Source organism: Salmo salar, chromosome 13 (genome assembly GCF_965601325.2).
Source record: "Salmo salar chromosome 13, fSalSal1, whole genome shotgun sequence".
NCBI lineage: Eukaryota > Metazoa > Chordata > Actinopteri > Salmoniformes > Salmonidae > Salmo > Salmo salar.
The window spans coordinates 52,479,520-52,492,500 of record NC_138303.1 but is presented as its reverse complement, the minus strand read 5'-3'; the positions used below and the strand labels follow the sequence as shown (position 1 = coordinate 52,492,500).

At 40.2% G+C, this 12,981-nt stretch overlaps 1 protein-coding gene across 2 annotated transcripts in view; it reads right to left on the bottom strand.

The window, feature by feature from the left end:
• The window catches only part of pigt (phosphatidylinositol glycan anchor biosynthesis, class T), a 42,795-nt gene extending 31,938 nt beyond the window's left edge, over positions 1-10,857 (bottom strand). Inside the window, exons 1-5 of one of the 2 annotated variants that reach the window (XM_014136553.2) lie at positions 10,267-10,857; positions 9,478-9,655; positions 5,763-5,890; positions 5,131-5,231; positions 4,813-4,899 (exon numbers count right to left, since the gene is read on the bottom strand). In XM_014136553.2, the coding sequence (XP_013992028.2) occupies positions 4,813-4,899; positions 5,131-5,231; positions 5,763-5,890; positions 9,478-9,655; positions 10,267-10,810 (1,038 nt within the window). In that variant the 5' untranslated portion in view covers positions 10,811-10,857. The remainder of the gene's footprint in view (positions 1-4,812; positions 4,900-5,130; positions 5,232-5,762; positions 5,891-9,477; positions 9,656-10,266) is intronic. The other variant, XM_014136552.3, reaches the window with a different exon arrangement.
• Positions 10,858-12,981: the final 2,124 nt, after the last annotated feature.

The following is a 12,981-nucleotide window of genomic DNA, read 5'->3' as shown; positions in this document are numbered from 1 at the left end:
GAAAGTTACCACAAATAGATAGTTATTTTCCTTTCCATGGTAGCAAGATCTATCTATTTGTGGAAAGAATTCACCCTGATTTAACTCTTTAGTCATATCCCAGTTTACCTATTTGCTTATGGCCTTGCCTACAGCTAGCGACTTGTTTTTTAAATGATATGAGCAAAAAAAAGTATATTTTATTTGGAACGGCAAGCCAGACAAAATTAAAAACGGGCCTATTTATATAATTAATTTGAATTCGGAGGGCAGAAATTCGGAGGGCATTAGACCTCACACAAAAGTTATACTTAAATCAGAAGTGGTTCTCTAGCAGATTAGTAAAAATGTCTCAACACATGTTCAAGAATGGCCTTTTCACCTTAATTCAAATTAAAACCTCACACATTCGGTTATTTGAAAAGTAAATCTACAAAAAAATTCCTCAACTGGCAGCTTCATTAAATAGTACCCGCAAAACACCTGTCTCAACGTCAAAAGTGAAGAGGCGACTCTGTCCAGTGTCTGTGTTCATTTGCCCATCTTAATCTTTTATTTTTATTGGCCAGTCTGACATATGGCTTTTTCTTTGCAACTCTGCCTAGAAGGCCAGCACCCCGGAGTCGCCTCTTCAATGTTGACATTGAGATTGGTGTTTTGCGGCTACTATTTAATGAAGCTGCCAGTTGAGGACTTGGTGTCTGTTTCTCATACTAGACACTCTAATGTACTTGTCCTCCTGCTCAGTTGTGCACTGGGTCCTACCACTCCTCTTTCTATTCTGGTTAGAGACAGTTTGTGTTGTTCTGTGAAGGGAGTATTACACAGCGTTGTACGAGATCTTCAGTTTCTTGCATGGAATAGCCTTCATTTCTCAGAACACGACTAGACTGACGAGTTTCAAAAGAAAGTTATTTGTTTCTGGCCATTTTGAGCCTGTAATCGAACCCAAATGCCGATGCTCCAGATACTCAACTAGTCTACAGAAGGCCAGTTGTATTGCTTCTCTCTGTGTGTGTGTAATATATATATATATTTATTACCAGTCATAATTTTGGACACACCTACTCATTCAAGGGTTTTTCTTTATTTTTACTACTTTCCACATTGTAGAATGATAGTGAAGATATCAGAACTATGAAATAACACATATGGAATCTTGTAGTAACCATAAAAGTGTTAAACAAATCAAAATATATTTTACATTTGAGATCCTTCAATCCAGCTCTGCACAATCTTGGCATTCTCTCAACCAGCTTCATGAGGTTGCCACCTGGAAAGCATTTCAATTAACAGGTGTGCCTTCTTAAAAGTTAAATTGTGGAATTTCTTTCCTTCTTTATGCGTTTGAACCAATCAGTTGTTTTGTGACAAGATAGGGGGGCATACAGAAGATAGCCTTATTTAGTAAAAGACCAAGTCCATTTTATGGCAAGAACAGCTAAAATAAGCAGAGAAACGACAGTCGGACTGCAGAGTGAAGGAAAAGCAGCCAACAACTGCTCAGCATATGTGGGAACTGCTTCAAGACTGTTGGAAAAGCATGCCAGGTGAAGCTGGTTGAGAGAATGCCAAGAGTGTGCAAAGCTGTCATCAAGGCAAAGGGTGGCCATTTGAAGAATCTCAAATATATTTTAAATTAGCTTAAAACTTTAGGTTATTACATGATTCCATGTGTGTTATTTCATAGTTTTGATGCCGTCACAATTATTTTACAATGTAGAAAATAGTAAAAATAAAGAAAAACCCTTGAATGAGTAGGTGTCTAAACTTTTGAGATAGATAGATAGATAGATAGATAGATAGATAGATAGATAGATAGATATAGATAGGACACACACATACATACACACGTGAAGTCAGAAGTTAACATACACTTAAGTTGGAGTCATTAAAACACGTTTTTCAACCACTCCACAAATTTCTTGTTAACAAACTATAGTTTTGGCAAGTCGGTTAAGACATCTACTTTGTGCATGACAAGCTATTTTTACAACAATTGTTTACAGACAGATTATTTCACTTAATCACAATTCCAGTGGGTCAGAAGTTTACATACACTAAGTTGACTGTGCCCTTAAACAGCTTGGAAAACTCCAGAAAAGGATGTCATGGCTTTAGAAGCTTCTGATAGGCTAATTGACATCATTTGAGTCAATAGGAGGTGTGCCTGTGGATTTATTTCAAGGCCTACCTTCAAACTCAGTGCCTCTTTGCATGACATCATGGGAAAATCAAAATAAATCAGCCAAGACCTCAGAAAAAAAATGCAGACCTCCACAAGTCAGGTTCATCCTTGGGAGCAATTTCCAAACGCCTGAAGGTACCACGTTCATCTGTACAAACAATAGTACGCAAGTATAAACACCATGGGACCACGCAGCAGTCAATCCGCTCATGAAGGAGATGCGTTCTGTCTCCTAGAGATGAATGTACTTTGATGCGAAATGTGCAAATCAATCCCAGAACAACAGCAAAGGACCTTGTGAAGATGCTGGAGGAAACAGGTACAAAATAATCTATATCCACAGTAAAACCAGTCCTTTATCGACATAACCTGAAAGGCCGCTCAGCAAGGAAGAAGCCACTGCTCCAAAACCGCCATAAAATAGCCAGACTACGGTTTGCAACTGCACATGGGGACAAAGATCGTACTTTTTGGAGAAACGTCCTCTGGTCTGATGAAACAATAATAGAACGGTTTGGCCATAATGACCATCGTTATGTTTAGAGGGAAAAGGGGGAGGCTTGCATGCCAAAAAACACCATCCCAACCGTGAAGCACCCGGGTGGCAGCATCATGTGCTTTGCTGCAGGAGGGACTGGCGCACTTCACAAAATAGATGGCATCATGAGGAAAGGAAATTATGTGGATATATATTGAAGTAACATCTCAAGACATCAGTCAGGAAGTTAAAGCTTAGTCACAAATGGGTCTTCCAAATGGAAAAGGACCCAAAGCATACTTCCAAAGTTGTGGCAAAATGGCTTAAGCACAACAAAGTCAAGCTATTGGAGTGACCATCACAAAGCCCTGACCTCAATCCTATATTAAATTTGTGGGCAGAACTGAAAAAAACGTGTGCGAGCAAGGAGGCCTACAAACCTGACTCCGTTACACCAGCTCTGTCAGGAGGAATGGGCCAAAATTCCCCCAACTTATTGTGTGAAGCTTGTGGAAGGCTATCCAAAACATTTGACCCAAGTTAAACAATTTAAAGGCAATGCTACCAAATACTAATTGCATGCATGTAAACTTCTGACCCACTGGAAATGTGATGAAAGAAATAAAAGCTGAAATAAATCATTTTCTCTACTATTATTCTGACATTTCACCTTCTTATATTAAAGTGGTGATCTAACTAACCTAGGACAGGGAATTTTTACTTGGATTAAACGTCAGGAACTGTGAAAAACTGAGTTTAAATGTATTTGGCTAAGATGTATTTAAACTTCCGACTTCAACTATATACACACACACACACACACACACACACACACACACACACGTATGAACATAACAAGATTCAACAACAGACAAACTGAACAAGTTCGACAGACATGTGACTAACAGAAATGGAATAATGTGTCCGTGGACAAAGGGGGGGTGGGGTCAAAACCAAAAGTAACAGTTAGCATCTGGTGTGGCCACCAACTGCATTCAGTACTGCAGTGCATCTCCTACTCATGGACTGCACCAGATTTGTGAGATGTTACCCCCCTCTTCCACCAATGCACCTGCAAGTTCCAGGACATTTCTGGAGGGCTGGCCCTAGTCCTCAACCTCCGATCCAACAGATCCCAGACTTGCTCAATGGGATTGAGATCCGGGCTCTTCGCTGGCCATGGCAGAACACTGACATTCCGGTATTGCAGGAAATCACGCACAGAATGAGCAGTATAGCTGGTGGCATTGTCATGCTAGATGGTCATGTCAGGATGAGCCTGCAGGAAGGGTACCACATGAGGGAGGAGGATGTCTTCCCTGTAACGCACAGTGTTGAGATTGCCTGCAACAAGCTCAGTCTGATGATGCTGTGTGACACACCGCCCCAGACCATGACGGACCCTCCACCTCCAAATCAATCCCGCTCCAAAGTACAGGCCTCAGTGTAACGCTCATTCCTTCGACGATAAACATGAATGCCTTACAACAGGCCTTCAAGCCCTCAGTCCAGCCTCTCTCAGCCTATTGCGGACAGTCTGAGCACTGATGGAGGGATTGTGCGTTCCTGGTGTAACTCCGGCAGTTATTGCCATCCTGTACCTGTCCGGCAGGTGTAATGTTTGGATGTACCATTCCTGTGCAGGTGTTGTTACATGTGTTCTGCCACTGCGAGGACGATCAGCTGTCCGTCCCGTATCCCTGTAGCTAAGTCTTAGGCGTCACACAGTACGGACATTGCAATTTATTGGCCACACCTGCAGTCCTCATGCCTCCTTGCAGCATGCCCAAGGCACATTCACACAGATGAGCAGGGACCTTGGGCATCTTTCTCTTGGTGTTTTTCAGAGTCAGTAGAAAGGCCTCTTTAGTGTCCTACGTTTTCATAACTGTGACCTTAATTGCCTACCGTCTGTAAGCTGTTAGTGTCTTAACGACCGTTCCACAGGTGCATGTTCATTAATTGTTTATGGTTCACTGAACAAGCAATGGAAATAGTGTTAAAACCCTTTACAATGAAGATCTGGATTTTTACAAATTATCTTTGAAAGACACGGTCCTGAAAAAGGGACATTTGTATCTTTGTGATTATGGGGTATTGCGTTTAGATTAATGAGGTGTTCTAAAACTTTTGACCGGTAGTGTATGTACACTACAGACTGTATTACCTGACACACAGGTCTGAAGTGTAGAGCCTGGGAGTGGAAGCTGCTGTGGAAGAGTTTCTCAGACTTCATCAGGACTGCCAGACCAGCCTAGTGGAAAGAGAGGGGAAACATGAAAGACATGGTTAATCACCACACACACAAAGTCAACTACAATAAAAGGATAACAAAAATAACCACCCAAAGCCATACACATAAGCCAAGAAGGAAGCCATTGCACACATAGGAGTTGTGGCAGATTTCAGATGTATTGTACTAAAGTCTAAAGCTTTGGCTATATGCAACTTTCATAAGAGCATCAAACATAAGACAGACAGGTACCTTGGAGCCACAGGGAAGGAGTTTCTTCCACGGAGTCAGGTTCTCAGTACAGACGATCTCCCGCGGCAACACGGCATAGCGGAGGAAGCGCTGGTCTGTTACTGATTAGAGGACACATACAAGGTACATGAGATGACAAATCAACAGACGAGACATTATGGAGAGTCACATCACTACCGTAGTGTTTCACATCTTTAACTAACTTATTTTGGATTCCTTTTGAGTACAATATGGCTGTTCTAAAGCACTGCTCTCTGTTCAGGAGTAGGAATCTTACCCCACCAGGGCTGGTAAGATTGCAGGCTTATATTCTAGCCAAGATGCAAACCTGAATATGATTAGTTTGGTAGTTGAATGAGGTGTTTTACCGCTTGGCTTGAGTAAAAACTCCCCCCATACCAGCCATAGGATTGCCCACACCTGCTGTAAAGACTCATGGCATTGTCTTTTCAGTTTGACATAACGACAAAGCATTGGTTGGCACTGGGTCATATTCATTGTCACACCGTAGAAGTGTTCCTTACTGAACAATTACAGATGGTACCCGTTTCACTCTGGTGCTTTATGAACACTGCTCTCAGTTCAGAGGTAGGCTAGCTACTGTAGAGACTGTCGAGTGTGAGGAAACTTACCGTTGCCCAAGCCTAGAGGTTTGAAGGAGGCACTGGGCTGCACCGTGTTGGTGGAGTCAATGAAGTTCAGGGAGGCACAGAAGATCCCTGAGAGAACGTTGGTCAGCTCCTTCCAGGCATCGTCCACACTAAGGCGAAGGATCAAAACGAATGGTACAGTTACAGTGCCTTCAGAAATAATTCACACCTTGATTTTTTTTCACATTTTGTTGCGTTACAGCCTGAATTTAAAATTGTGTCACTGATCTACATACAATACCCCATAATGTGAAAGTGGAATTGTGTTTTTATACATGTTTACAAATGAATTAAAAAAATGAAAAGCTGAAATGTCTTCAGCCAATAAGTACGCAACCCTTTTGTTATGACAAGCCTAAAGTTCAGGATTACAAATGTGCTTAACAAGTCACGTAATAAGTTGCATGGACTCACTATGTGCAAAAATAGTGTTTAACATGTTTAAAATCACTACCCTATCGGTGTACCCCACACATACAATTATCTTTAAGGTCCAAGGTGAACAGTGAATTTGAAGCACAGATTCAACCACAAAGCCCAGGGAGGTTGTCCTATGGTTCACAAACAAGGACACTTATAAGGAAGATGGGTAAAAAGAAAAAGCAGACATTGAATATCCCTTTGAGCATGGTGCAGTTATTCATTTTACACTTTGAATGGTGTAACAATACACCCAGTCACTACAAAGACATAGGCAACCTTCGTAAATCAGTTGCTGGAATGGAAGGAAACCACTCAGGGATTTCACCAGGAGGTCAATGGTGATTTTAAAACAGCTACAGAGTTTAACCTCTCTGGGCAAGGTGGGACGTGACCGTCCCACACTATTCAACAGCCAGTGATATTGCGTGGCGCGAAATAAAAAACAGCAAAAATATCATAATTTCAATTTCTCAAACATACGACTATTTTACACCATTTTAAAGATAAACTTCTCATTAATCCAACCACATTGTCCGATTTCAAAAAGGCTTTACAGCGAAAGCAAAACATTAGATTATGTAAGGAGAGTACATAGACAAAAATAACCACACAGCCATTTTCCATGCAAGGACGTGTCACAAAAACCCAAAACACAGCACTAACCTTTGACGATCTTCATCAGATGACACTCCTAGGACATCATGTTACACAATACATGTATGTTTTGTTTGATAAAGTTCATATTTATATCCAAAAACAGCATTTTACATTGGCGCGTGATGTTCAGAAAATGTATTCCCACCAAACCTACCGGTGAATGTGCACATCAATTTACAAAAATACTCATCATAAATGTTGACAAAGTACATAACAATTATTTTAAGGATTATAGATACAGTACTCCTTTATGCAACCGCTGTGTCAGATTTTAAAATAGCTTTACAGAGAAAGCACATTTTTCAATATTCTGAGTACATAGCTCGCCATCACAGCAAGCTATACAGACACCTGCCAAGTTCGGTGTCACCTAAACTCAGAATTAGTATTATAAATATTCTCTTACCTTTGCTGATCTTCGTCAGAATGCACTCCCAGGACTGCTACTTCCACAAGAAATGTTGTTTTTGTTCGAAATAATCCATATTTATGTCCAAATACCTCCGTTTTGTTCGTGCGTACAGAGCACTATCCAAAGGCATAACGCGGTACCAGAGACGAAAAGTCTAAATGTTCCATTACCGTTCTTAGAAGCATGTCAAACGCTGTTTAAAATCAATCTTTATAGTATTTTTTATGTAAAATTGCAATAATATTCCAACCGGACAATAGCATATTCATTCAAGAAGAAAAAGAAGGAACGGCGTGCTCGCAGGATCGCGCATATCCAATCTCTTTGTCCTCAGGCAGTCCACTGATTGACTGAGCTACTATACTCTGCCCAGTGACAGGAGAATGCTGAAAGAACTTTCTGAAGGCTGTTGACAGCCAATGGAAGCCTTAGGAAGTGCAACGTGACCCCACAGACACTGTAGTTTCGATAGAGAATCAAAAGAAGAACTACAATTCTCAGACTTTCCACTTCCTGGTTGGATTTTTCTCAGGTTTTTGCCTGCCATATGAGTTCTGTTATACTCACAGACACCATTCAAACCGTTTTAGAAACTTCAGAGTGTTTTCTATCCAACTCTACTAATAATATGCATATTCTAGTTTCTGGGCCAGAGTAATAACCAGTTTAATTTGGGCACGCTTTTCATCCGAAATCTAAAATACTGCCCCCTATACCTTGACAGGTTAATGACTCCGACAAAAGATAATGGAGGATGGATCAACAAAATTGTAGTTAGGCCTACTCCACAATGCTAACATAAATGACAGAGTGAAAAGAAGGAAGCCTGTACAGAATACAAATATTACAAAACATGCATCCTGTTTGCAATAAGTCACTAAAGTAAAACTGCAAAAAATGTGACGAAGAAATGTACTTTATGTCCTGGATACAAAGCGTTATGTGTAGGGAAAATCCAACAACACATGACAGCTTTTTTTAGGATAAAAAGAAACAGAGCTAAGCACAGGCAAAATACTAGAGGAAAACCTGGTTTAGTCTGCTTTCCAACAGACACTGGGAGATAAATTCACCTTTCAGCAGGACAATAACCTAAAACACAAGGCCAAATATACACTGGAGTTGCTTAGCAAGTTGACATTGAATGTTCCTGAGTTAAAGTTGACTTTAAAAACAAAATGTGTCTTGAAAATATATGGCAAGAGTTAAAAATGTCTGTCTAGCAATGACCAACAACCAACTTGACAGATCTTGACACTTTTTAAAAATAATAAAATGGGCAAATATTGTACAATCCAAGTGTGCGAAGCTCAGACTTACCAGAAAGAATCACAGCTGTAATCGCTGCCAAAGGTGATTTAACACTTATATAAAACAAGATAGTTTTATTTTCCATTAATACAAATGTAAAAAATTATTTTGTGTATATCATTGACAAAAACAAAAAAAAAACTATTAAATCCATTTTACTCCCATTTTGTAACAACAAAATGTGTAAAAGGTCAAGGGGTGTGAATACTTTCTGAAGGCACTGGATCATTCACTTCAGTGGACATTCCCTTTAATAGACAACTATATCACTTTAATGCCGAGAACTGTAGTATCTGCAATCAGTCACAAGAAAGACATGCCTGTCAAATGTGATATGTTCATGGGCGAAGACTTAATGGACCAAATAATAGCAGTCATAGTTTACAAAATGGGTGAGACTACAGGCTCGTTCCATATGAATTCAATCACTTTCTGACAGCACCCCTTTTGATTTGAAAGAAACCTTCCATACATGTTTGCCCATGGTAGAAGTAGTCAGAAAGGGACTTTTTGGAACTGAATGCCAAAACAGTCAGGAGATAGAGGTGCTCAAATTTGAACCATTTTGCATACCCCACCATGATACATCAACAGTGTCTTCATTACTGAAAAATATAAATGGTTGAGTTTATCTATTTGAAGTCACTTTGACAACTTCTACCATGGGCAAAAAATGTATGGCTGTTTCGTTCAAATCAAAAGGGGTACAGCCAAAAAGTGATTCAAATCATATGAACAACCCTAGAGCCACACATATGTATTCATACAGCTCTCGTTGACACCAGAACCGACTAACAATGATTCAACAGATCTGAAGCTACTCCATTAGCTTCGACAATAAAGAAAGTGAACTTGTAAAGATAAATAAATACACAGTATATTATATACACTCACTCAGTGACAGTGTCCTGGAACCATACCCACAGTTCAGCACCAGGGGGCGATGGTAGGAATGGCTGGCCCCACTGCATTGTCCTCCAGTAGCCCTGAGTGAAGGAGATGTGGAGCTCACGCACAGAGAACTTTGAAATCACCTGGCCCAGCGACTTTGGGAAGAGTCGGTAGTGGGAGACTGAAAATGAACATTTGGGAGGAAACAGTGAGTTTCATAGAACACTAATTTGTTGACTTGATTTGTAGTTCATAAAATCCATCCTTGAGTTTAGGGGTGTGCACGTACCAGATCTAGGCCTATAATCTCCCAAAAGTGTGCACTGGACATACCTCATACAAATTAGGCCTAGGTCATATGTACTGATGACAATGAATGCACAGCTACAGTCAACATAGCACAGCAGCAATAAGACACCTGGTTCAACTATTCAACTCATCAAGCTCTTGATTGGTTGAATAAAATGTTTAGTGCTGGGCTGGAACAAGCACCTGCTCTGTGGGTCTACAGGACCATGACAAATTCAGTGGAGGCTGCTGAGGGGAGGACGGCTCATAATAATGGCTGGAACGGAGCGGAAGGAATGGCATCAAACACATGGAAACCATGTCTTTGATAGCATTTCACTTACTCTGCTCCTGTTCCTGTACTTACCACGAGCCTTTCCTTCCCAATTTTGATGCTACCAACCTCCTGTGCTGGATATGCACTGACGACTGGTGGTGTCCCTGTGTGACTACTTGATAAATGATGTGATTGACCCACACAGCATATTAAACCACATTATCTACCTTTACTTCCTCGTAAGAAGTCTGTATCCCACATGGTGCGGAACTGGAAGCTGGCGTAGATATCCCCAGAATGCAATGGTCTGATCACCAACTCTTCCTGAAACTGATCTTTTGCGGGCGTTGGTGGAGGGACGTCTGGGGTTTGCATGGTGTCAGGGACATGGTCAGCTTCTTTGACCTCGGTAGCCTCCCATTGCCTCTCCTCTTCCGCTGCCTCTTGGGTTTGGTCTTTTGCATACGGTGCTGGACGACTGGCAAGGTGTTGCATGGTATCATGGACATGGTCAGCTTTGTTGTCGCTTGGGGCATCTGCGGGATTCGTTTCGGCCTCCCATTGCCTCTCCTCTTCCGCGGCCTGGGTTTGGTCCTCGGTTTTAGTTGATTGCAGTGACGCGCCTATATTCGTCTTCGGTGCAATATCAACGGCCCCGCTTTCAGCATCTTTCACATGATTTGTGTCTTCTATGTCCGCTCTAACAAACACATATGTTAATCCACAAAGAACGAACGCCAGCATAATAATATTGCACTTGTGCGCTGCCATTTTTCCGATTGCAATCAGCGTCTCATTAGCAACACTAAAAAAGTACTTCCGGCTCACGAAATTGCGAGATGTTTCAAAATAAAGCTCCCCTACGTAATAATAGAAATGTGTCAATAACCTGTATTTATTCATGATATATGAAAAATAATTGTCTAAAGATTAACAATGAAGCATATTTGTTCATATTTATGTTACATTTGCATCACATTTGGGTTTTAAAACGTTCCGGCGTCAAATAAATGCCCCAAATGAGAATCACTGCATATGTAACACATATTGGCTTAAAGAGCAAAAACTATTATTATATATTATTATATTACTAAATGATGGGTGCCGCAGTAAAAGTATTTTGGGGAATACTAAGTAGGGTCTGTAGAATGTATATATGGTGTCATTTCATGGGGCTGAATAATACGGAGTGTTGCTGGCCTTTTACTGTGGTCAAACACCTTAAAATGCGATGCGTCGACACTATTTGGGGCTCCCAAAAGTGTATACTGGACATACCTCATACAAATTAGGCCTAGGTCATATGTACTGGACATGGCGGGAGCCAAGATCAAGACGAAATTTGTAACATTTCTAGCTGAGGAACAATTTTAGGGTTTTCTCACAAAGTTTAGTTTTAGACTGCAGGTGAAATTCGTTTTTTCACGAAAATTATATCTAACCATACAATAGCTATTTTGAATATTTTTGTAATTAATAAAACTGAAATATAGTTTTGACGATTTCCAACGAACAAGCTAGCTATCGAAAAGTTTCAGCGTGTGTAGTTAAATTGGCCTGCTAACGTCTTCATAGCATGTTATCAGGACATGTTATCAGGACATGACCAAACTGTTGCTGAGATAATGGATGTTGAAACTTCCAAGGAGAAAAGAGGCATTGTTGAAACTCACTCATATGCTTGCAGTGTAAAAAAAAAAGGGGGGGGGGGGGGGGGTGAATGTGATTCATACCCGAATCTTCGAATTTATGGATTAGCAGAAAAATCTGACGAGAACATTGCAGGGCATAGTCCCGGTCCCGGAAAGAAGCTCGGGATCCTCTGTGGCCGATGATTGAGAGAGCAGGGAAGGAAGGGAAAAGTGCATACTTTGCGGAGCTAAGGCTTTTGTTAATGGAAGGGAAATTCACGCTGACGCCTAGTTTTGTTGACTGCTGGATTTATCAAGTGAGTTGTGCAGGACTGAGTTTTATTTGCATCTGATAAAACTTCATATTTCTTGAGGAAAGAGCATTGTTTGTGTGAGCCAAACTTTTTTATGGCATGGAAATTCGCACTAACACTTAATGTTAGCTTGATGGCTATTCGTTTTACCAATCTATGGTACAATGTTATTTGCAATTATGCATTTATATATATATATAATTTAGGTCAACCATTTGCGTGGTGTAAAGGACTGTTTTTATTTGCAACTAGTAAAAACTTTTCTTTTTGTGAGAACTCGATTCATGTGAACGTATACAAGTTTAATATTCTTCATATAGTCACTGTGATAGTAAATGTCAATTTCTGTTGTTTCTATTAATGCCAGGGGAATCCGTAGTATTTTGAAATGGAAATCTTTATTTTTGTATTGTAAGAGTGCCGACTTTTATTTCATTCAAGAAACTCATGCCTGTTCCACAGACACTGCGTTTTGGAAGTGTCAATGGGGGAATGATATTTGTTTTTAGGTCAGCAGGTGTCGCTATTTTAAAAGGCAACTTTAAGGGTCATATATTGAGTCATGAAGCAGATAATACAGGGAGATGGATTATACTATTGGTAGATGTCAACCACGTTCAATTCATTGTTGTAAATATTTATGCTTCCAATAACAAGTCAAGTAACTGTATTTTATTTAGAGACATTGAGAGGAAAATAAGGAAAATTATGTCTAAATTTCCATTGGCCAAAGTAATATGGGGTGGAGATTATAATACAATATTACATGATAGTCTAGATAGATGGCCTCCTAAGGATAGCAATTCTGTTTGTGAGATAAGGAATATATGTCTAAAGTTAGGTGTTCTAGATATTTGGAGACATAAGAACCCAGATAAGATTATGTTTACATGGAGTACCAAAGATGTATCTATACAATCCCGTATTGATTTCTGGCTGATATCTGAAGATATGGCTGACAAGGTTGATACAGTCTCAATTGAACCATTGATTTTAA